The sequence below is a fragment of the Rhincodon typus genome, chromosome 35, assembly GCF_021869965.1.
Source record: "Rhincodon typus isolate 14 chromosome 35, sRhiTyp1.1, whole genome shotgun sequence".
Taxonomy (NCBI): domain Eukaryota; kingdom Metazoa; phylum Chordata; class Chondrichthyes; order Orectolobiformes; family Rhincodontidae; genus Rhincodon; species Rhincodon typus.
This window is the reverse complement of record NC_063366.1, coordinates 10,632,160-10,656,153: the sequence shown is the minus strand read 5'-3', so window position 1 is coordinate 10,656,153 and position 23,994 is coordinate 10,632,160. Positions and strand designations below refer to the sequence as shown.

At 43.8% G+C, this 23,994-nt stretch overlaps 1 protein-coding gene across 1 annotated transcript in view; it reads right to left on the bottom strand.

Moving 5' to 3' along the window:
- Positions 1–2,743: 2,743 nt before the first annotated feature.
- LOC109927203 (complement C4-B-like) overlaps positions 2,744–23,994 on the bottom strand; it is a 119,063-nt gene continuing 97,812 nt past the window's right edge. The window contains exons 27-35 of the mRNA XM_048616509.1: positions 23,580–23,752; positions 22,543–22,639; positions 20,079–20,153; positions 17,072–17,174; positions 15,556–15,645; positions 13,051–13,143; positions 7,813–7,896; positions 3,713–3,845; positions 2,744–2,969 (exon numbers count right to left, since the gene is read on the bottom strand). Coding sequence (XP_048472466.1) covers positions 2,828–2,969; positions 3,713–3,845; positions 7,813–7,896; positions 13,051–13,143; positions 15,556–15,645; positions 17,072–17,174; positions 20,079–20,153; positions 22,543–22,639; positions 23,580–23,752 — 990 coding nt within the window. The 3' untranslated portion in view covers positions 2,744–2,827. The remainder of the gene's footprint in view (positions 2,970–3,712; positions 3,846–7,812; positions 7,897–13,050; positions 13,144–15,555; positions 15,646–17,071; positions 17,175–20,078; positions 20,154–22,542; positions 22,640–23,579; positions 23,753–23,994) is intronic.

Below are 23,994 nucleotides of genomic sequence, written 5' to 3'. Positions count from 1 at the left end.
TTGACCACCAGCTGAACAGGCTGTGGTTCACATCACACGTAACCTTCTCAGGAAAAGGAAATGAAGGATCACGTTGGATGTTGCCAAAGCAAGCAATTAACAGCCAATCCTGGAGGTTTATACACTCAGCACGCTGCCCATTGTGGGGAGGTTGTGGTAGAGAAGAGTCACTTGTGATGGGACTGTGCCTTTAAGAGAGATTTGTTCTGCACTGTTTCTCTTGCAGAGAGATATTACAGTCGGTCAAGAGCGTTGAGCTCCCTGAGAAGGCAAAAGAAGCATGAGTGGGTGGAGTCAGGCTCACACAGGCCCAGGGTTTTAATTTTGCTTTCAGTTGGTGTTTTGGCTATTGAAGCTAATCAATGCAGCTTTCTCTCTTCTACAGCAAAAAGTTTGAGCCCTCTCTCTGTTGTTAGATTATTTCTTTCGGTATTCCTTTCCCCTGGACTGGAAGGGAGATAGCATGTGTGGAAAATCTGTTTTGCTGAATTTGCCTTTGCCAAGGGTTGTGGGATGCTGCTATATTGGAACTGTTGATGATTAGTAGTTAAATAATATATTATTTTATTACGTATTTCAACAAAGTTACGTCTTTTTTTTTGTTCGTATTTTAACGGTGTTGTAAGAATAAGGTGCATTTTGCTTAAAGCCTAGTAGTGGAACAATTGAATGACATCTGGAATGCAGCACCTCACACTTCCTTTTAAGTAAAATAAAAGTTATGGTCTAGGCTATCTCCTTGATTATATCTTGAGGGTGTTTGGTCTGGTCCATAACACTCGTGATTCTAGATTACGCAAAGCAAAGAGGGCGATGAATTTGTGGGATTCTATCTTGAATGTCATCACAAGCCGTGCTCAGTGATCAATGAACTGTTCCCAAAGGCCTACAATGAGGTTACCACTAACTCTAATGGAGGACCAGCAGCTCCTTGAAAGAAACCCTTTTCTCTGCTCGAAACCTGTTGATTTTGAACTGCTAGAAAGCCTCCTGGGCTGGTTATTGCCCACTGGCTCACTCCAAAGTTCATGGCTATGTGTTTAAGGATGCACTGAAGCTTGGAGCATTGCCTCAGAATGCTCAATGGGAAGATGTTACAGTCTATGGGCCTTACAGTGACTGGTTTGGCTGTGTAAATGCACTATAGGCACTAAGAAATTTTTGTCATGAGATGTAAATGTATATTGACAAAGTAGCCTATAATTGTAAATGTAGTGAGGCACCTCAGACACCTTGGACCGTAGTTAAAGTAACTGGGGTATATTGCATTGTGAATAATTACAAATTAGCAATGCCTTGTATCTTTATAAAGAATGAACATTTCCTCTTTGAAATAAAAGGTTCAAAGAATTTACCCTTTTAAGTGTCAATAGTCAGGCTATAGAATCATACAGCACAGAAACAGACCCTTCGGTCCAACCAGTCCACTCTGAACATAATCCCAAATTAAACTAGTCCCATCTGCCTGCTCCTGGCCCATCTCCCTCCAAACCTTTCCTATTCATGTACTTATCCAAATGTCTTCTAAAAGTAATTGTAAACACATCCACCTCTTCGTCAGGAGGTTCATTCCACACGTCATAAAAAAATTTCCCCTCATGTCTTTTTTAAATCTTTCTCCTCTCACCTTAAAAATATGCCCGCTAGTCTTAAAATCTGCCACCCTAGGGAAAAGAATGATCAAGCTTCCACCTCGTGCAATATAAAGTCTGCATTTGAGATCTAGTTTGAAAAATTGTGATGAACTTGATAATATTTGCAGCTTGATTTTTCTAAGACAGTGTAAGAGAGCGATAAACAATAAATTTTGAATGAATTCTAAGGAAGAAAACATGGATCATAACCTAATGTGCCGTTAAAATGTAATGTGAGTATAGGAGCTGGGAAGTCATGTTGAGGTTATACATAATATTGGTGAGGCCTCTTCTGGAATATCGTGTCCAGTTCTGGTTGCCCAGTTATAGGAAGGATATTTTTAAGCTGGAGAAGGTTCAGAAGAGATTTACCAGGATGCTGCTGGGTATGGAAGGTTTGAGTTATAAAGAAAGGCTGGATAGGATGGGACTTTTTCACTGGAGCGTAGGAGGTTGAGGGGCGTTCTTACAGAAGTTTATTAAATAATGATGGGTATAGATAGAGTTAATGGTAGTTGTCTTTTCCCTAGGCTGAGGAAATTTCAAGACTCGGGTGAGAGGAGAGAGATTTAAAAATGAGAAGGGGCAATGCTTTTACAAAGGAATTGGTTTGCATGTGAAACGAACTTCCTGAGGATGTGGTGGATGTCGGCACAGTTACAACATTTAAAAGGCATTTGGATGGGTACATGAATGGGAAAGGTTTGGAGGGATATGAGCCAGGAACAGGCAGGTGGGACTAGTTTAGATTGGGATTATGTTCGGCATGGACTGGTTGGACCAAAGCATCTGTATCTGCACTGTATGACTCTATGACTCCCGCCAGATCCTTTAGTAACCTCTTCCTAGTGGATGATGTCTGCGTGACACTCCATGTTCACTCATTTTGACAACATACCTGCACTGTTTGGATACTCTATGTGCAACATAAACCCCTGGCCTCATCACGCAGGATCTGTCGTGATATGATTAACAATTTCCCTCTGCTGGATTCTCTTGGTAACAAAGATAAGACAAGGAAGGAATCACAATAAATTTTAAGAATTATGACAGGGGGCATTATTGGTTGAAGCAAATAGGTTCATATTCCAGACGAGCTTTAAGTGCATTTTTTTATTCTGGAGCAGGTTAAAATGAGGCGTGCAGCAATTTGGCAGATTACATGACAAAATAAAAGTCCATAGCACCCTTCTTTATAATTGACATCCAGTGGTTTTAAGGTCATCAGTGAACTGATTCAATTCCTTGCAGATCCTTCTCTGTCTCGTGCCCTCGCATTTTTCTTGCGACGGCATCTCTTCAACCCAAGACTTTGAATCCAGAATATACTGTGTGCTGTTGTCGGGTTCAGTTGGCAGAGCGCAGTAGGGTCAGTGTGAATGGGAGGAAGGGAAACACAAAGAGAGAAGGGAACATTACTTTCAAACCATCTTATCCCATCCTAATGCCTGCCAAGGACACTTTGCAGCAAAGTCACAAGCATCGAATGCTTGGAGGTGGGTACACAATTTGTGCACAAGCAGCAAGGTTGAGATATCAGATAATCTGGCTTGTAGCCACGTTGCGACCACTGTCAAAATGCGTGGCTCTTGTGGCATCACCCAATTTCAGACGCTTAGATCTATCATATAGAGTTATAGAGCTGTACAGCGCGGAAACAGACCCTTCAGTCAAACTCATCTGTGCCGATCTTAATATAATCCAGTCTCATTTTCAAAAATAGTTATTCATTTGTGGGATGTGGGCATCGTAGGCTGGGCCCAGCATTTATTGCCCGTCCCTAGCTGCCCCTTTGAGAAGGTGGAGGTGAGCTGCCTTCTTGAACTGCTGCAGTCCACCTGCTGTGGGTTGACCCGCAATGCCATTATGGAGGCAATTCCAGGATTTTGACCCAGAGACGGTGAAGGAGCGGCGATATATTTCCGAGTCGGGATGGAGAGTGGCTTGGAGGGGAACTGGCAGGTGGTGGTGTTCCCCTATATCTGCCGCTCCCTGTCCCTCTAGACGGAAATGGTCGTGGGTTGGGAAGGTGGTTGCTTTACGTTACAACTTAGCGAGGTCATTGAAATCTCACGTACTTGTGATTTTCATCTTTGGTCTGGCCGTCCTTTCCCATGAAGAGGTAAGATTTGAGAGGCTCCAGTTTCAAAGGGCACGCCGTCTGTTTGAGGAAGTGCCGGACATCATTCACCTGAATGCCCTCGTCGCTGGCTATTTGAAAGGGAGGGGGGAAGGAATGCATGATCTTCATTAGCTTTGTGGGATAAGCCCGCGAAAATCGAGCTGAAATTAAACCGCAACTGGTTGAGTGCATTATTCACAGTGGGGCAATTGCAGAAGGTAGTCGACCAACGCTTATCGGTCTCAAACCTTCACCCTCCGCAGATGCTGCCTGACATTGTGCCTGTCCAGCATTCTCTGGGTTTCCTCTCTTTTAAAGCACCCATTGTTTTTGCTTTAAGCAGGAGACTTGCGATGAAAGCAGGAAATGCTGGAAAGACTCAGCAGGTCTGACAGCATCTCTTGAGAGAACCAGAGAGAGAGAGAAAAAAAAAGAGTTAACATTTCAAGTCCAGTTTGACTCTTCTTCAGAATTTGAATAAGTTCTGAAGAAGTGTTATAGAGAGCTCTATGGCCCAGAGAAAGGTAATTCAGCTCATTGAGTCTGTGCTGGTCAAAGTAAAACCCCTAAGTATTCTAATTCCAGAGACCCAGATAATGTTTTGGGTACAATGGTTTGAATCCTGCCACGGTAGATGGTGAAATTTGAATTCGATAATAAAAAAATTTGGAATTAAGAATCTAATGATGACCACGTATCTATTGTCGATTGTTGGGGAAAAAAACACCCCTAGGTCATTAATGTCCCTTTAGGGAAGGAAACTCCAGACCCACAGCAATGTGGTTGACTCTTAACTGCCCTCTGGGGAATTAGGGATGGGCAATAAATGCTGCCTGGCCAGTGACGCCCTCATCCCGTGAATGAATTATAAAGAAAATCCCGTTTTCCTGCACTTGGACCATAGCCTTCATAAAAGGCATTGCAAGTGCACATCTAAATACTTCTTCAATATTATGGGATCTTCTGCCTTCACTATCCATACCATCCCGAGTTCCAGATTCCCACCAGCTTCTGCTGAAAATAAATTCCTCATATCCACTCTAAACGTCCTGCCCCTTGCCTTAAATCTATGCCTCCGGTCATTGATTTCTTCACCAAAGGAGTTCTTTCCTTTCCACCCTGTCTATGCCACTCAGTTTTATACATCTCAATCATGGTCCCCTCTCAGTCTCCTGTGCTCCAAGGAAAACATCCCCAGGCTGTGCAATCTCTTTTTCATATGTAAAACTTTCCAGCCCAGGCAACATCCTGGTAAATCTCCTCTGCACCCTCTCCAGTGCAATTATCTCCCTCCTATAACATGGATTCCAGAACTGAGCACGATATTCTAGCTGCAGCCGAATCAACCCTTATACAGTTGTCACTGGATTCGAAACTATGTTATTCTTTCTCCACAGATGCTGCCTGATCTGCTGAGTTTCTCCAGCAATTTCTGCTTCTGTGTTTGGATGAGCTGATCATACAGTCATACAGCACAGAAACAGACCCTTCAATCCAAAACTAAACTAGTCCCACCTGCCTGCTCCAGGCCCATATCCCTCCAAACCTTTCCCATTCATGTATCTATCCAAATGTCTTTTAAATGCTGTAACTGTACCCACATCCACCACTTCCTCAGGAAGTATCTTCCACGTGCCTTCTGGTAAAAAATTTGCCCCTCATCTCTTTTTTTAAACCTCTCTCCTCTCCACTGTAAAAATTTGCCCCCGAGTCTTGAAATCCCCAATCCTTGGGAAAAGACACCTACCATTAGCTCTATCTATACCCCTCATTATTTAATAAACTTCTCTGAGGTCACCCCTCAACCTCCTACACTACAGTGAAAGAAGTCCCAGCCTATCCAGCCTTTCTTTATAACTCAAACCTTCCATACCCAGCAACATCCTGGTAAATCTCTTCTGAACCCTCTCCAACTTCATAATATCCTTCCTATAACTGGACGGCCAGAACTGGACACAGTACTCCAGGAGAGGCCTCACCAATGTACTGCACAACCTCAACATCACGTCCCAACTCCTGTACTCACTTTAAATTTAATGCCACATCAGGTTATGATCCATGTTTTCTTCCTTTAGAATTCATTCAGAATATATTGTTTATTGCTCTCTTGCATCATCTTAAGAAAACTCAAGTTGCAAATTTTAGCAAGTTCTTCACAATTTTTCAAATTCGATCTCAAATGCAGACTTTATATTGCACTAGGTGGAAGCTTGACCATTCTGTGTTAAAATGTCCATGAATAAGTTAGTACCAGTGATACTCTAGTCATGTTACTGCACTGTGGTCAGTGCTTTGCAAATGCAAGTTCAAATCCCACCAGGGCAACCAACAAGCTTTCAGATTCTAGAAGGAGATGGAATGGTGACCATGGCAACTATCACCAGTTGTTGTAAAACCTAGTTGGTTCACTTTAGGGGAAGGAGATATACAGGCCTCACTGGCTGTTGTGTGGGCATCGCACTGGCTCAGTGGTTAGCACTGCTACCTCATAACACCAGGGACCCAGGTTCGATCCCAGCCTTGGGTGACTGCCTGTGGGAAGTTTGCATGGAGAGCTCTGTGTCCCCCCAGTTTACCACGGGTATTGGTGGTTAGAGGGTTTTCCTGTACAGCTGTGAATGTTGTTATTATTTGCCTCATTCAATATTGTTGGTTGACATTCTGGAACCCAGCCACCGAAAATCTCCTCACACCCAACATCCATCGCTGGGATAATGGCAGCTGGAGCCACACTCAAGGTCTCCCGGTACCAACCAGAGCAAAGCAGCTAACCGGTGGTCTGTCACCCTACTCACCACCCTCCGTCACTCCATCCGTCATTAAGGGTATACAAGGCACACTCTAGGCAATGGCCTAGTGGTATTATCGCTGGACTGTCGATCCGGAGACCCGGTTAATGATCTGGAGACCCCCAATTGGAATCCAGCCATGGAAAATGGTGAAATTTGATTTCACTAAATATTCTGGAATTAATGATGACCATGAAACCATCGTCGATTGTCAGGAAAAACCCATCCAGTTCACTAATGGGAATGAATCTGCCACATTTGATAGGGTGTGGCATCAAGAATACCAAGGAAATGGCAGCATCGTGGTTCAGTGGTTAGCACTGCTGCCTCACAGCAATGGGGACCCGGGTTCAATTCCAGCCTCAGGCAACTGTCTGTGTGGACTTTGCACATTCTCCCCGCGTCTGCGTGGGTTTCCTCCCAGAGCCCAAAGATGTGCAGGTTGGGTGGATTGGCCAAGCTCAATTACTCCATAGTGTCCAGGGATGTGCAGGCCAGGTGGGTTAGCCATGGAAATGCACGGTTACAGGGATATGGTCAGAGGATGGGTCAGGGTGGAATGGTCTTCAGAGGGTCAGTGTTGACTCGATGGGACAAATGGCCTGCTTCCACAGCGTAGGGATTGTATGATACATGTGACTCTGGCCCCGCTGCACTGTGGCTGACTTCATGCAGAAAGACATTCAGCTCAAGGGGAGTTTCAAACACTGGCTTTGCCAATTCGCACAGAAGTAGCAATGCAAATAAGAATAAATTAACACATCCTTTTGGATGTCTGAAAGCATGCCGAATGAGATGAGCAGCAAAAGACGATGGCTGCTCGGAATCTGAAACAAAATCAGTAAACACTTAGTAGAAACAAATAGAGAGAGTGCTGGAGAAATCCAGCAGGTCTGGCAGCATCTGCAGAGAGAGGCACAGAGTCCACGTTTCAACTCTAGTATGACCTTTCTTCAGTACTTCAGAGTTCTTCAGACTCGTATGTCGTACTGGACTCAAAATGTTAACTCTGCTTCCCTCGCTCCCCAGATACTGCCAGAACTGCTGAGTTTCTCCAGCAATTCCCTGTGTTTCAGATTTCCAGCATCTGCCGTATTTTCCGTCTAGCAGCCACTGAGCTGGTGAGGGAACCCCCTCCTGTTTGCAATATTGCTTTGTCTGGCATTGGCCAGTTTCTTCAAATTCAGTGAGGCTACGCATGGAATATTGGAAGGCAACATCGAATCTACTGTTGTTAGAGCGGCGTTGGTTCCTTCCTGTTACTTACCAAGTTTGATCCGCTTTGTGATGGCAACTTTGTAAACTTGGAAACTCCCTATCGTATCGATTTGTAACACGTTGACAACAAATGCTGGAACAAATGGAGGAAAATGATGGTTAGAAATGCCTTTCTTCTGAAGTTTTGAAATGTGTTTAACTCTGAAATATTGGGTAGGATACAGAACAGAATTTAGTTGCTTGCCCCGGAATAGAAGATATAAAAAGTGCTGTGCAGGATAGCAAGCTTTAAACCAAGAGTCACTCAACCCTTCAAGTCTTTTCAACCATTCGATGTAACCTTTGTTGATCTGATTACTCCACATTCTCACCTACATTGATATTCATTCTCCTCTCCTTTTGGCTTATTAAGAATCTATCTGCTCCCATAGACACAAAAACGGACCCAGTTTCCACCAATTTTTGAGGAGGAGAATTTCAAAGACTTACAGCCCTCTATAAGAGCAAGAAACATCATGCTGTCCAAAAATTTAGAGATCCCCAATTTTCAGCCAGTGACCCTTAGCTCGAGACTCTCCTGCAAGAGAAAAGGTCTTTCCACAGTCCGCACTGTCAAGACAGCTTCAGGACCTTAAAACTGTTCAATCAAGTCGGCTCTTATTCGTCAAAACTCCAAGCATTTTAATAAAGGACATTTTGAAAGGCCTAGTTTACCACAGTCCCAAGTTTGTTATTCCGTAAAAAGTAGAAGAAGTCTGATCCTTTAGTGTTGGAGAATTAGAAAGACAAACAACAAGTTAGTGGGAAAAGGTTAGTTGCATTCCTTGAGCAAACTTTGAGTCCAGTGCATTATTAAGGAAAATAAAGCAACAAATGATGTAAACAGCCAATCTTTAGAGAGCAAAAGAAGTTGTAAAGCATTAAAACAATTGCAGCTTAAGCATAGATTCTTATATCAAAGGGAAGAGTGATGTGGAGGTTCCAGTGTTGGACTGGGGTGGACAAGGTCAGAAATCACACAACACCAGGTTTTAGAGTGACACAGATAGATTACAAAATATAGATTGAAGATGTGGTTACGTCCTGAGTCATTTGTGGAGTCTAAAATTTGTCAGCTGCGTTACAGAATTGTAGTAACATTACATTTTGAGGACTTTACAGCAAATGGTAGAAATTAATATCCTTCCTAATCTTCCACACTATTTTTTTGAAACTCCAGTGGATACAAGGCAAGCCCGTCCAAACCTTTCCCCATTGGACAACCCGTTCATTCCGAGGGAAGTTGGTCCTTCATGGTGGCAGGCTGAAAACCCTGGAACTCCCCTCCTGATGGGCACCATGAGTGTAACTACACCACACAAACTGGTTCAAGAAGGTGGCTCATCATTACCTTCTCATGGACGGTGAATGCCAGCCTTCTGAGCTGGCCCCATACATTTAATTCAAAGAAAAGCTTAATTTTTCTTGAATAAGTGCTGCTGGAGATATTAGAGAAAATTTTGAATGTTTAAAACGGATATGTTCAGTGCAATTCATATCTGATTGTCTTATGGCCAATTACTTTATCTTCATTTGGGGGCAAAATGCGTTAGATTCAATTCAGAGAATGAAGGCTCACTTAGTAATGTATTAGTGAATCGTTGAAAAGTGCCTGCATTTGACAATGGAAGCTCACTTTCCACTAACTTTGTTTTGTTTTTATAATTGAGGAGGTGACAAGATTTGGGCAGTGCAGTGAATGCGGTCTATATAGACTTTTAGACAGGCGTGTAGACTCTGTTCTACTCGGCAAACTTCAAAAAAATTAAAAGGTCCTTCAGCTCCAAGGAACAGTGACAAACTGAATCCCAAATTGAATTAGTGATAGGGAACAAGCAGTAATGGTTGCCAGTAATTTTTTGCCACTGGAAGGCTGTTTCCAGGCTCAGCTCTCAATCCCTCGCTGTTGGTAGGATATACCAGCATTTTCGGGGGCCGGTTAGCTTTGTTGGCTAGATGTTTGTTTTGTATTGCAGAATGCGACCAAGAGCCTGGGTTTGATTTCCATTCTGGTTGAGGTAGACTGGGAGCTTGCCTCCTCATGCCGTTGCTTCCAATGGCAAATTATTACTGACATAAATATCAGCTACAAAGGTGGCTCTTAATATGAAGCATCATCGGAAAAAGAGCTAAAGAACGTTCTTTGGCCAGCTCTCGCTAGAATGTATTCATGATTTAGATTCAAATGCAGGCAAGTGTGACGACAGAGTTTGGTGATACTACAAACATTTACCACGTGGCTGGCAGTGAGGAGGAAGCTTAGGACCACAGGGTACTGATGGTTTGATGAGTTGGGCAGAGAAGTGGAAAACGAAACCCAATCTTGCGGGAAGTTTTGGGAAACTAAACAAGGAATATACAAAATACAATAACGAGCAGTGTGGAGGATCGGAGGGACCTTGAACTCTCTGGCCCCCAAAGCCTCACGGGTAGTAGGGCAGTTTGATAAAAGGTGGCTAAGATGGCATAGGATATGTTTTCCTTTATTAGCCAAGATTGTTAACATTATGATAGAACATTGGTCAGCTTGTACCCAGTTTGAGGCTTTCATTGGAAGCAAGATGGGACTGCACTGGAGAGGGTGCACAAGAGCTCGTCATAATCATAGAATCCCTACAATGTGGGAGCAGGCCATTCGGCCCATTGACTGTCCAAAGGGCATCCCACCCAGGCCCACACCCCCCACCCTATCCTTGTAACTCTGCATTCCCCATGGCTAACCCATCTAGCCTGCACATCCTGAACACTATGTGCAATTTAGCATGGCCAACACATCTTTGGACTGTAGGAGGAAACCTACAGTGACACAGGGAGAACGTGCAAACTCCACACAGACAGTTGCCCAAGGGTGGAATCGAACCCATGACCCTGGTGCTGTGAGGCAGCAGCGCTAACCGCTGAGCTACTATGTCACCCAGAATTAGACAAACAATGACCCATGGATGAAAGATTGATTCAACTGCTGTCGCTGCATCTCAAAAAGAACAAGCTGAACCGTGATACATTTTAAGTTGTTTCAAACTAGAAGGGGGCTAGATAGAGAGAATACAATGGCTCATTGACCTCAGCAGAGTGGTCAAAAACTGGGGGAAGTCGATTTAAAGTGTTTGCAAGTAGGACCAGAGGGGAAATGAGGAAATGTTTTCAGTCAGAACCTGGAATTCGCTGTCTGAAAGGGTGGTACAGGCAAAAACTGTACTACTTCTAAACAAAAGAATTGTTTATTTCTACTTGGGGACACGCGATCCCATCAGGATGCATCTTGGCTCAGTATGGCAACTGTTTTGCCCAGGACTGTAAGAAACTACAGAGAGTTGTGAACACAGCCCAGTCCATCACGGAGCGAACCGCCCATCCATTGACTCCATCTACTCTTCTCACTGCCTCAGGAAGGCAGGCAATATCATCTAAGACTTCCCACCCCGGTTATAATCTCTTCCAATCTCTTCCGTTGGGCACAAGATACAAAAGCTTAAAAACAGGTACCAACAGGTTCGAGAACAGCTTCTTCCCACTGTTAATAGACTTCTGAATGGACTTCTCAAAATTTAAATTTAACATTGATCTCACTCATTGTGCACCTTCTCTGCAGCTGTAACATTGTATTCCTCACTCTGTTCTATTACCCTAATGCACACTGTATGGTATGACTTCCTCTACTGCACGCAAAATAGAACTCTTCACTGTACCGCGGTACATGTGACAATAAAATAATCAAATCTAATCAAAAAAATCTTTCTATGATCTCTTCAATTTCTAAAATAAAGTCCACTGTGGCCTTTGTGTATTAGCATATTGTGAAATGAATTCTTTGAAAGTCTTCACTTGCCTTGGGCAAATTTTTTTAAGCTACTCAAACCCCATTGGCTTGCACAGTTAAAATTTAGCCCTAATTTACTCGGCTAAGCAAAATAATGCTCCTATCCTGCACCACTGCTGATCAACGTGTAAGTAAAATAATATTTAAAGGTTAATGTTCTACATTTGACCTTAGTGGTAAACTGTCTCACACTTACTGCTAATAATGGACTGAATCATTCCATCTCCCTGATATTACAAAGTGACCTTCGGGTACAATTACCAGCCTGTCTAGATTCAATGGTGCTCCCAGAGTTTTGAGAGAAGGGCTGTGCTTGAGAAAGCTTCAATTTGGAAAGCTAAGGCTCCAGGGCACTTGCCCATTTGCAGTGGTTTGTCAGTCATGAGGTTAATGAGCAATTGTTATCTTGCTTCTAAAATAAGTCAATTTAATAAGATGTGTCTTGCTGACTAATCGTTATGGTTTTGCAAAGACAAAATGTCAGTTACAATTGCAATGATACAAATGCACAGATCATTGATGGTGGCAGGCCTGGTGGAGAGAGTGTAAAACATTATTGGTTTTATTAACAGGGGCATACAGTACAAAAGCAAGAAGATAATATTAAACTTGCACAAAGCACTTGTTAGAGCTCAGCTGGAGTATTGTATACTGGAGTACAGTTCTGGGTGCCCGCATCATTGAAAAGATGTGAACGTATTGGAGACAGTGCAGAAACAATTTACAAGAATGGTTCCAGCAATGAGAAGCTTCATTTCTGAGGATAGGTCGAAGAAATTGGGACTGTTCTCCTTGGAGAGACAGCAGCTGAGGGGACATTTAATAGAGGTCTTCAAAATCATGGGGGGGCTGGATGGAGTAGATAAGGAGAAAATATTCCCGCTTGTAAAAGATAAAAGGAATGAGATGGCATAGATCATGATGATATGCAAACAAAGAAAGAGTAATGTGAGAAAAAAAACCTTTTCACACAGCGAGCGGTTAGGAAAGGGTTTGGAAAGCACTGCTTGGAAATGTGGCAGAGAATGGTTCAAGGGAGATATCCAGGAGAGGCATCGAATGGTTATCTGGATTGGAATAGTTTGCAGGAATATGAGAAAAGGCCAGGGGATTAGCACTTGGGGATAGAACTATTGCAGACATGACGGGCTGAATGGCTTCCTTCTGCAACTCAACAATTCTGTGATGCTGTGTGATTCTGTTTACAGTGAGAATTGTCCACATGTTCAACAGGAATGTCCCTCACTCATGTGCGTGTCTCAGTTTACTGAAATTACTTCATTGGCAACGATTATTGGCTGGGTACCAGTTGCACTTCTGTACGTTGTTGGTGGTGCTTCAGAGCAAGGAAGAGCTGAGAAGTTATGCACACGCCCACTCAAAAGCCAAGCATTACAAACAGAGCAATCAGGAGTCTTTCTTTTTTACCGTAGTCCACAATGGGTTTGTAGCAGGCAAACTGAATCCGCGCATCTTCTGCCAATTCTGGAGAAAATGTTTTCTTCATGCGAGGGCAACGACCTGAGAGTGAGAGTCAGAGTGAGAGACAGAAGGAGAGAGCAAACAGACTCATGGACACAACCCACGGTGTGTTTTGCAATGGATGAATGGGCAAAGGTTACTCTCCAGTCCTTTCAAATTCTGTTTGAGTACATGAAAAGTTCTGACCTAAAATAAACCATTCGCTGCTCCGAATCAAAATGGTGGATTAGTCTCTTGGCTATTGGGTGTTGCGATGATTAAAGAGGCAGTCAGCTCAGGTAGTTGGGCAGTTAGTCTGCAATGCAGGGGGATGCCAAAAGTGTGGGTTTGTTTCCGACACCAGCTGAGGTTACCACACTGTCCTGCTTTCTATACCTTCCCTGTTGCCTGAGGTGCAGTGACCCTTGGGTTAAATCCAGCACCAGTTGTCTCTCTCTGTCTCTAAATTGGAAAGCAGCCCTGTGACCCTCAGCGATTATGGCAAAATTGCACATTGCTGGTTCATTTCCAACAATAAAGAAAGTTTCCCCACATGACAGTGAAAAAGGTGAACAGACATTAGACAGCTTCCACCATAAAAGGGGAAAACGGAGATTTTAGAGATATTGATGGTCTCTCAAATAACATATGCTTTATTTCAATAATGGAAAATCTATAGAGCAAAGTAGTAAGATTATATGTGCGCAGCATTTAGCAGAATCTGCTCCCAGCAGGTAGGGGTTTTACACTTGCAGTTAGTTCTGTAGGTCTGTGGCTGTACTTTCAAGCTGCATTTTCTAAATGCAAAGTGACAAAGTATCCTTTCCCGTTCTGTAGCACACAGAGGGAAATATTTTATTCAGGCTCACAACATGAGCATTAAGAATAGAAAAACAAAAGAAAAAACAACCAAATGCCAATGCTCTAAGCTCTAACTCAAATGCCTGACAAAGTCTGAGCCCTCAGGTAAAATGCACAACCCAACAACAGAAAAGCCAACCCTTATCATTGCTATAACAAGGTGTAGAGCTGGATGAACACAGCAGGCCAAGCAGCATCAGAGGAGTAGGAAAGCTGATGTTTCAGGTCTAGAACCTTCTTCAGAAATGGGGGAGGGGAAGGGGATTCTGAAATAAATAGGGAGAGAGGGGGAGGCGGATAGAAGATGGATGAAGGAGAAGATAGGTGGAGAGGAGACAGACAGGTCAAAGAGGCGGGGATGGAGCCAGTAAAGGTGAGTGTAGGTGGAGAGTTAGGGAGGGGATAGGTCAGTCCAGGGAGGACGGACAGGTCAAGGATTTGGGATGAGTCTGGTAGGTAGGAGATGGGGGTGGGGCTTGAGGTGGGAGGAGGGGATAGGTGGAAGGAAGGACAGTTTAGGGAGGCGGGACAAGTTGGGCTGGTTTTGGGATGCGGTTGGGGGAGGGGAGATTTTGAAGCTTGTGAAATCCACATTGATACCATTGGGCTGCAGGGTTCCCAAGCGAAATATGAGATGCTGTTCCTGCAACCTTCGGGTGGCATTGTTGTGGCACTGCAGGAGGTCCAGGATGGACATGTGAGAGGGGTTGTTGAAATGGTTCACGACTGGGAGGTGTAGACGTTTGTTGCGAACCGAGCGTAGGTGTTCCACAAAGCTGTCCCCAAGCCTCCGCTTGGTTTCCCCGATGTAGAGGAGGCCACATCAGGAACAGCGGATTCAGTATACCACATTAGCAGATATGCATGTGAACATCTGTTTGATGTCCATCCTGGGCCTCCTGCAGTGCCACAACGATGCCACCCGAAGTTTGCAGGAACAGCATCTCATATTTCGCTTGGGAACCCTGCAGCCCAATGGTATCAATGTGGATTTCACAAGCTTCAAAATCTCCCCTCCCCCTACCGCATCCCAAAACCAGTCCAGCTCGTCCCTGCCTCCCTAACCTGTTCTTCCTCCCACCTATCCCCTCCTCCCACCTCAAGCCCCACCCCCATCTCCTACCTACCAGCCTCATCCCGTCTCCTTGACCTGTCCGTCCTCCCTGGACTGACCTATCCCCTCCCTAACTCCCCACCTACACTCACCTTTACTGGCTCCATCCCCGCCTCTTTGACCTGTCTGTCTCCTCTCCACCTATCTTCTCCTTTGTCCATCTTCTATCCGCCTCCCCCTCCCTCCCTATTTATTTCAGGATCCCCTTCCCCTCCCCCATTTCTTAAGAAGGGTCTAGACCCGAAATGTCAGCCTTCCTGCTCCTCTGATGCTGCTGTTTTCATTCAGCTCTACACCTCGTTATATCAGATTCTCCAGCATCGGAAGTTTCTACTATCTCCTTGTCATTGGTTGAGAGTCGAAGTAAAAGCTCAGGTGAATTCACAAGCCTCTACCCCTCCATGCACAATGCTAAAGCTACAAAGAACAGACAATTCTGAGACAGAAGGCCAGAGAATGTATCTTTGGATTTTCCAATATATGTCGCTGGGACCTACCTTCAGCACACTGGCAAACATCGTGTTGGCAGAGCTTCGATACAATGGTGCTTTGTTCTGGAGCATTATAAAATATACTGCATTTTGTACCTGCAAACCAAGCATTCAATCATGAGAAGAGCATGACATGGAATAATGCTATTGCTGTTTCATGCAGAATAATATTATCTGGACATTGTGAGCTTCCATCTTTGCCAATAATAACGTATATGCCCGCATAGAAAGAGAGAAAGACTGGCGTAGGTGCCAGCGGGGAGAGAGAGAGAAAAAGAGAGACACAGACAGATAGAAAGAGAGACAGAGAAAGAAAGAGACAAGAGAGAAAGGTAGGGAAAAAGATGAGAGAGAGAAGGAGAGACGAAAGAGAGAAGGCAGCTGAGGAGAGATTTAATAGAGGTCTTCAAAATCATGAGGGGGCTGGATGGAGTAGATAGGGAGAAAATGTTCCCACTTGTAAAAGACATAAAGAATAAGATGGCACAGATCATAATGATGTGCAAACAATGAAAGGGTGATATGAGAGAAGAGGGAGAGAAAGAGAGACAGAGAGAGCGAAAGAGAAAAACAGAGAGCGAGGGAGAAATGGAGGGAGATAGAGAGAGAGAGAGAGAAAGCGAGTGAAAGAAAGAGAGACAGAGAGAGACAAGAGTGTGAGAGAGAGAAAGAGAAAGAAAGTATGAAATGGGAGACAGAGGGGGAAAAGAGAAAGAGAGAAATGAGAGAGAGAGAGAAAGACAGAGAGAGAGAGAAAAACAGAGGAAGAAAGAAAGTGAGACAGAGAGAAAGTGAGAGAAAGAGAGTGAGGGAGACAGAAAGAAAAAGACAGAATAAAACAGAGAGAACAAGAGAGAAAGAAAGAGAAAGAGAGAGAGAAAGAGAGAGAAAGAAAAGACAGATAAAGAGACAGAGAGAGAGAGTCACCTAACCAGGGAATCGGGTTCGATTCCACCCTCAGGCGACTGTCTGTGTGGAGTTTGCACATTTTCCCAGTGCCTGCGTGGGTTTCCTCCGGGTGCTCCGGTTTCCTCTACAGTCCAAAGATGTGCAGGCAATGCTAAATTACCCATAGTGTTTAGCGATGTGCAGGCTCGGTGGGTTGGCCATGGGAAATGCAGGGTTACAGAAATAAGGAGGGGAATGGGTGGGATGCTCTTCAGAGGGTTGGTGTGGACTTAATGGGCTGAATGGCCTGCTTCCACACTGCAGGTATTCTGCGAATTTCTGCTTCTCAGTCAACGGACTAATCACACTGAAATAGTTTCTTTTTATAACATTGAGGTGACCTGATTCCTGCGTCTTGATGTCAGCTCCTGTAATGAGTAATATGCACTTGGATAACAGGGTAATATTATTCACTCTCACCCACTGTCCATGTGCATTTCAAGTCAGCCTCTTGTAACAACACAGTGTGTAAAAGGGATGCCAGACACTCCCTGAACCACCTCCTTCAGGAAACCTGCAACCCTTCTGCATTAAATCCCAGCAGCTGCTGCATTGCAGTGGAGTCTCTACTCACTTGGATTGTAATAGTCGTAGAGTGTCGCACTTGCCGGCTGTATTAATCCGATGGGAATGATTTGCTTTGCGGCAAACACGATACATTCTCTGTGCTCAGTGACCTGGAGGGTGGGTCAATCACAATTGCATGGTCATAAATAGACACATGTAAAATACACAGAAAACAAACATTGCAAACACACAAGTGAGTAATGCAGGGTCTGTATTTCAGTGCCAGTGTTATGCCAGGAATGTAGCCTTTTTAGCCCAGAGGCCATACCCATTCAGGTGATCGTAGCAAACAGGGCACTGACTACACCCAGCCATCCTGTACAATACTCATAGCAGAGTTTAATGTGATTCTGGGATTTGACAACATTTGGTGAATAGATCTGAAGGTGTCCAGCATTATGTGTACAAGCAATATGGGATTGTCATTTGGGCTCACAGTGAACAGGACCTTTGTGTACATATTGACGATGCTGTCAATTTAAGAAGTTATTTTGTCCTGGTTGCTTTTTGCAGTGAGGTTGTAAGGCAGAGGTAACAAGCTGGCTAGTTAACACCACTTGAGTAAACAGTTTGGGAGGCCTTGGGCTTCTTGCTTTAAACTGCCTGAATGAGTGTGGTCAGCTCTCAAAGGTTAGGATTTCTGGGGTTTGCTATCTCAGGAGTATCAGAACCTATTCGGGTCTCAACAGCGAATGTCTCCTGGCTGCTACTCTCTCTGAATTTTCTCTTGATGTTTTTTCCTCCTGGAGTGGAGAACTGCATGCGAGAATCTGTGTCTGAATTTTCCCTTTTTTTGCCAAAGGGTGTGTTTATGGGATTTTACTATGTTGGAATAGTTAGTTGGTAATAGTTACTGTATTTATTACTCTGTTAATCTTACCAATAGAGTTAAGTTATTCTAAATTCCTTTCTTTTGTTTATATTTTAACTATAGTCAGAGGGTCGTAACAACATAGAGATGTACAGCATGGAAATAGACCCTTCTGTCCAATTCGGCCATCCTGACCAGATATCCTAAATTAATCTAGTCCCATTTGCCAGCATTTGGCCCATATCCTCTAAACCCTTCCTATTCATGTACCCATCCAGATGTCTTTTAAATGTTGCAATTGTACCATCCTCCACCACTTCCACTGGCAGCACATTCCATACACGCACCACCCTCTGCATGATAAAATTGCTCCTTGGGTCCCTTTTAAATCTTTCCCCTCTCAACTTAAACATATGCCTTCTAGTTTTGGATTCCCCCACCCTGGTGAAAAGACCTTGGCCATTCATCCTACCTACGCTCTTGATGATTTTATAAACCTCTATATGGTCACTTCTCAGCCTCTGACACTCCAGGGAAAACAGCCCCAGTCTAAGTATGTTTAAATTAACTGTGTTTTGCCTAACATTGAGTAGTGTGACCAGTGGCATTGCCTCCGGAACAGGCACTTTATAAAATAAGAAAAATTTAGGGTCTAGGCTGCCTTTTTAAAACATGTTGAAGGAGTCTGGTCTGTCCATAACAACACACAAGGGCATGTTATGGCAAACATGCAGACACACTGCCACAGTTTCTACTCAATGCAAGAGGTGACAGGCATTCACTGGGCCATTTTGCAGGTCAATGCCTTGACCAATGGCAGCCAACCCACTTGGCTTAAAATTTAAACAGAGCTTGGCAGTTATCTATCAGTCATCATTATCTGGTAGATTCTCCATGGCATCACCTCTATGAATCAGAGTCCACTTGATGACCAATCAGCAATTTCCTTTTAGTGTATAACCAATGTTTTTCTTTTACTTGGCATTTCTTGTGAATTTCTCTGAAGAGTGCAAAATAGAAGCTTTGATGAAATGACTTTTTTCCAGTAATGCTTAAATAAATCAGGATATAACACAAAATTATTAAAGTTGTTGCAAAAATAGGGAATAATTCCTGAACAATGCTGCACACTGTTGTTTATTATTAGCTTTCTAATGCATAAAATTGGAACTGATACAGTTTGTACAGAGCAAATATTTCTTCCTTCTGAAATTAGAATGTGACACAAAGTGGTCTTGAGGAACTGCAATTGCTTTCCTATTTTCAGACCCTTGAGCAGATGAGTGGGATTTTTGTTTTTCCACAATGACCATCCAGAGATCCATAGAATCCCTACAGTGTGGAAGCAGGCCATTTGGCCCATTGAGTCCAATCAGCCCTCTGAAGGGCATCCCACCCAGACCCAGTGCCCTATACTATTCTTACAATGCTGCATTTTCCATGGCTAACCCACCTAATCTACACATCCCTAGACACTATATGCAGTTTAGCATGGACCAATCCACCTAGCCTGTACATCTTTGGGCTGTGGGAGGAAACTGGAGCACCTGGAGGAAACCGGAGCACCTGGAGAAAACCCACACAGATACAGGGAGGATGTGCAAACTCCACACAGTTGCCTGAGGGTGGAATTGAACTTGGGTCCCTGGTGCTATGAGGCAGCAGTGCTAACCACTGAGCCACCGTACCACCCCATGAAACTTAGCGAGTATGTCTAGCCTGTGTCTGAGCACAGGCTTACCCCTAGCTTCTCAAGCCCAATGGTTTGACAGGACTCTACCTCAGCTAAATTCAAGACTTGTGATACTGCAGCAGGAGAGAAGGGGACAAACACCATGGGTGGTACGGTGGCTCAGTGGTTGGCACTGCTGCCTCACACTGCCAGCGACTCGGGTTTGATTCCAGTCTTATGTGACTGTCTGTGTGGAGTTTGCACATTGTCCCTGTATGGGTTTCCTCCCACAGCCCAAAGATGTGTAGCCGAGGTGGAATGACCATGCTCAATTTTGCGATAGTGTCCAGGGATGTGCAGGCTAGGCGGGTTAGACATAGTAAACAGGGTAATAGGATGGGCAGGCTGGGATTGGTTGAGGTGGCCTTTGGAGGGTCAGTACAGACACAATGGGTTAAATGGTCTCGATACACCGTAGGAATTCTATGACGCACATAATAAAATCCAAAAACATGCATACAGTACCATTACCTTATCAAGATAGAGCAGCACTCTCCCATTCTTGAACTCATATTGATTGATGTACCGATCTACAAGTTTTTTTAACTGGAAGATAAACATATTTTCAATTAGCGTCACATTGATCTCATCTATTCTTTCCTGAAGGCTGAAATATATACTCAAGATGCCCTGATTCACAGTTAAGAATCCACAGTGTTACAATCTTCTTTATATAAGTCCATAAGACATGAGAGAAAAAAGTAGATAAAGGTTATGGCAGTGAAGTATGAATTGGCTCATTAAGACCATAGATATAGCAGCAGAAGTAGGCCCTTCAGCCCATCGAATATGCTCTGCCATTCAATGAGATTGCGTCAAATCTGACAATCCCCAACTCCATTTTTCTGTTTTTTTTCTTCCTCCCACAGCCTTGATTCCCTCACTTACTAAAAGTCTGTCTATCCCAACTATAAATATACTTAGGATGGCAGGTGGCTCAGTGGTTAGCACTGCTGCCTCATAGTGCCAGGGACACGGGTTCAGTTCCAGCCTCAGGCAACTGTCTGTGTGGAGTTTGCATGTTCTCCCCATGTCTGTATGGGTTTCCTCCCACAGTCCAAAGATATGCAGGTTAGGGTGGATTGGCCATGCTAAATTGCCCCACGGTGTCCAGGGATGTGTAGGTTGGGTGGATGAGCCATGGGAAATGCAGGGTTACAGGGATAGGGTAGGGGTGTGGGTTTGGATGGGATGCTGTTTGGAGGGTTGGTGTGGATTCAAGAGGCTGAATGGCCTGTTTCCACACTGTAGAGATTCTATGATTTGACAACCCTCTGTGGTCAAGAATTCCACAGGTTCACCACCCTCAGAGAGAAGAAATTCCTTCTCATCTCTGCCTTAAATGGGTAACGTCTTATGCTGAGATTATGCCACCTTGTCCCTAGACTTTTCTGCCAAACTCCATAGGAATCTCACATACTTCAATGAGGTCACCTCTCATTCTTCTAAACTCTCGTAAGTACAGGCCCAATCTACTCAACCTCTCCTCTTAAGAAAATCAGGTTGGGTTGGGTTCAACCTAGTGAGCCTTTGCTGGACTGCCTCCAATATTTTTCCTTAGGAAAGGTAAACAGCTTATAGGTATTCTTGCTGTGGTCTGACTAGCACCTTGCATAGTTTCAGCATGAATTCCTGATTTTTGTACTTTGAAATAAAAGCCAACATTCCATTCCCTATCATTGGCTGAATATGGCTGCTAGTATTTCGTGATTCATTCACGAGGAGCTCAATTCCCAGTTTTTAGCAGTCTTTCCCCTTTTAAATAATATTCCAATCTTCTATTCTTCTGGCCAAAGAGCAGGATACCTCCGAATGTACTATTCATGTGTTGGAAGGATATTGATCTGAATCCACAATGCCATCGGTTTGAGTGGACACAAGCCTCTCAGTTTAGATGTGATGGTGGGGAAACAAATAGAGACAATAATTAGGGATAAAATCAATATTCATATTGACAAATGTGGGATAATTAAAAGAGCACCATGGATTATGGTGCATGGATTCCTCAAGGGAAAATCAAAAGGTAGTGAACTTGCTGCAGATTTTTCAAGAGGTGGTAGACACAGTTACAATCAAATTTACTGACTGAGCCTGATTACTCTATCTTCCTGTCTACTCCTGATAACCATCCACCCCTTCGCTTATCAAGAATCGATCGCTGCCAGCCGGAAACATATTGAAGGATTCTGTTCCCAGCATATTTTCTGGAAGACAGGTCCAAAGGCTCCAAGGGAAAAACATTTTGCTCCACTTTTAATGGGTGACCCTGATTTTTAAACAATCCTAGTTTCTTCCGGAAGGGAAAACATCCTCTCCATATCCACACTGTCAAGATCCCTTGGGATATCATAAGCATTAAATCAAGCCAGATCTTACTCTTTTAAACTCCAGCAGATAATAAGCCTAGCCTGTACAATCTTTCCTCATGGAACAACCCTCTCAATTTATTTGTCATTTATGCCTAGATGAGGCCGTTACTAGCTGTATTTATTGCCCATCCCTAATTGCCCAGGGGCAGTTAAAAGTCAACCACAATTGTCGTGGGTCTGGAATCACATGTCGGTCAGACCAGGTAAGGAGGGCAGTTTCCTTCCTCGAAGGACATTAGTGAACCAGATGGGTTGAATAAAGGGGAAAAAAGCATCTGCAGTTCTTACTATCTCTGAATATATTCTGTTGACTTTTTTCATTTAATGGATTTCTCATGGAAGAGTATTGATGGCACTAAGCCTTGCAAAGCTCAAAGCATTTTTTTTTTGTTTTAACCTGGTGTGTGCTGATGGTGGTATTCCGAGCAGAAACTTTACATTTCGGGACCCAGATCCCTGATTGTTCACGCTGGCTGATGGGCGCTTGCACGTTTTTCAGGAAGAAAGCGGGGATGCAGAAAGTCTCAAAATAAGCACATAGCCCCGGCTAGGAAAGATGGTCTGACCTTATTCAAATCGGCAGCTTTAGGTTCGAATCCACTGAGTAGCGAAATGTCCACAATGGCCATTCCAGAGGCCCTCTGGGTCTTGTCCGGCATATGCCTTTGTGAAACAAACGAGCACATTTCGAATCAATTTGTTGACAATGTGCGCTGGTTGTTGCATTGTGAGATCCAATGTGCTCCCCCCCAACACCCCACCCCTTGCTGGTGTCGTGGGCACAGAGAAGAATGTATATACAAAGCTGAACGTAGAAATGAGACCCATAACCATGCAGTCACTCAGCAATCAGTTCTAAATCGAGCCCCAGAACAGCACGAGGGGACGGCCGGAGACCAGCGCAGTGGAGAGGCAGTCCTGGAACTTACCTTGGAGCGGCTGGGCACCGGTAAGGAGCAGACTGGAAGCTTGGAGTGGAGCAGGGAGTCTGGCCCAGGCAGTTAGACCATGTGCTGAGGCCCTGCACTGAGCTGCTACAATGTAAAGTTTATTTGAAATCTTTTTCACCCTGCTGTAATTTTCAATCCTTTAATGATGTCTTCTTTCTAAATGTTTTTAAGAAACTCTGTAAAGTAATGTAAGTACTTTTTTATTCTTCTGTTGTATCTGAGATTTGTACCCAGATACTTCTAACTAAGCTGGCACCATAACAGGCAGCCATTGTAAAAGCTTTTCACTGTACTTCTACAATAGAGTACACATGACAATAAAGGACGTTCTATTCTAAATCCTGGGCAAATGGTCGTGGCTCTGAGATTTCCACTGGAGTCGCATGTGCAACACTGTTTGCTAATTCTGCAGTTTATTTCAATGAACAGCAAGATTAAGCTCAATGCTTTTAACAATCATTTATGAGATCAATTGTGAATGCAACTATTAAATGGAGTGACAAAATACATAAAGCATGACGTCTCGTTGTTAATGTCATATTGTTAAAAAAAAAACACTTTTTAACCATCCTATTTCAATTCACTGTCAGAGTGCAATTGCTTTTTAGTGCGGCACAGAACACATTATGCTCTGTGCTGTATGACTCACTCACCATGCACAAACTTCATAATATATTGTTCTGTCTTCCTCAGGATCTGGGGCCTGTCTCCTTGCCCGGGATCGAAGGTCAAACCAGTCGATTTCGCTCAGGGGTTGATCGGCTGGCACGAGCTCGTCATAATCTTCGTAGTTGTATTCTGGAGCTTTTGCGAAAATGGTAAAACTCTTATGAAATCAGAGAAATAACTCAACAGAGAAGAGTTGCTTTTGTAAATCTATCCGCTCTCCTGCTCTTTCCAATAAATCCTTTCAAGATCTTTCCGTCAATGAGTTCCCACTGAAAGTGAAGTAAAAACTGAAAGAACTGCGGATGTTGTAAATTAGGAACAAAAACAGAAGTTGCTGGAAAAGTTCAGCAGCTTTGGCAGCATCTGTGAAGAAAAAAATCAGAGTTAACGTTTCGGGTC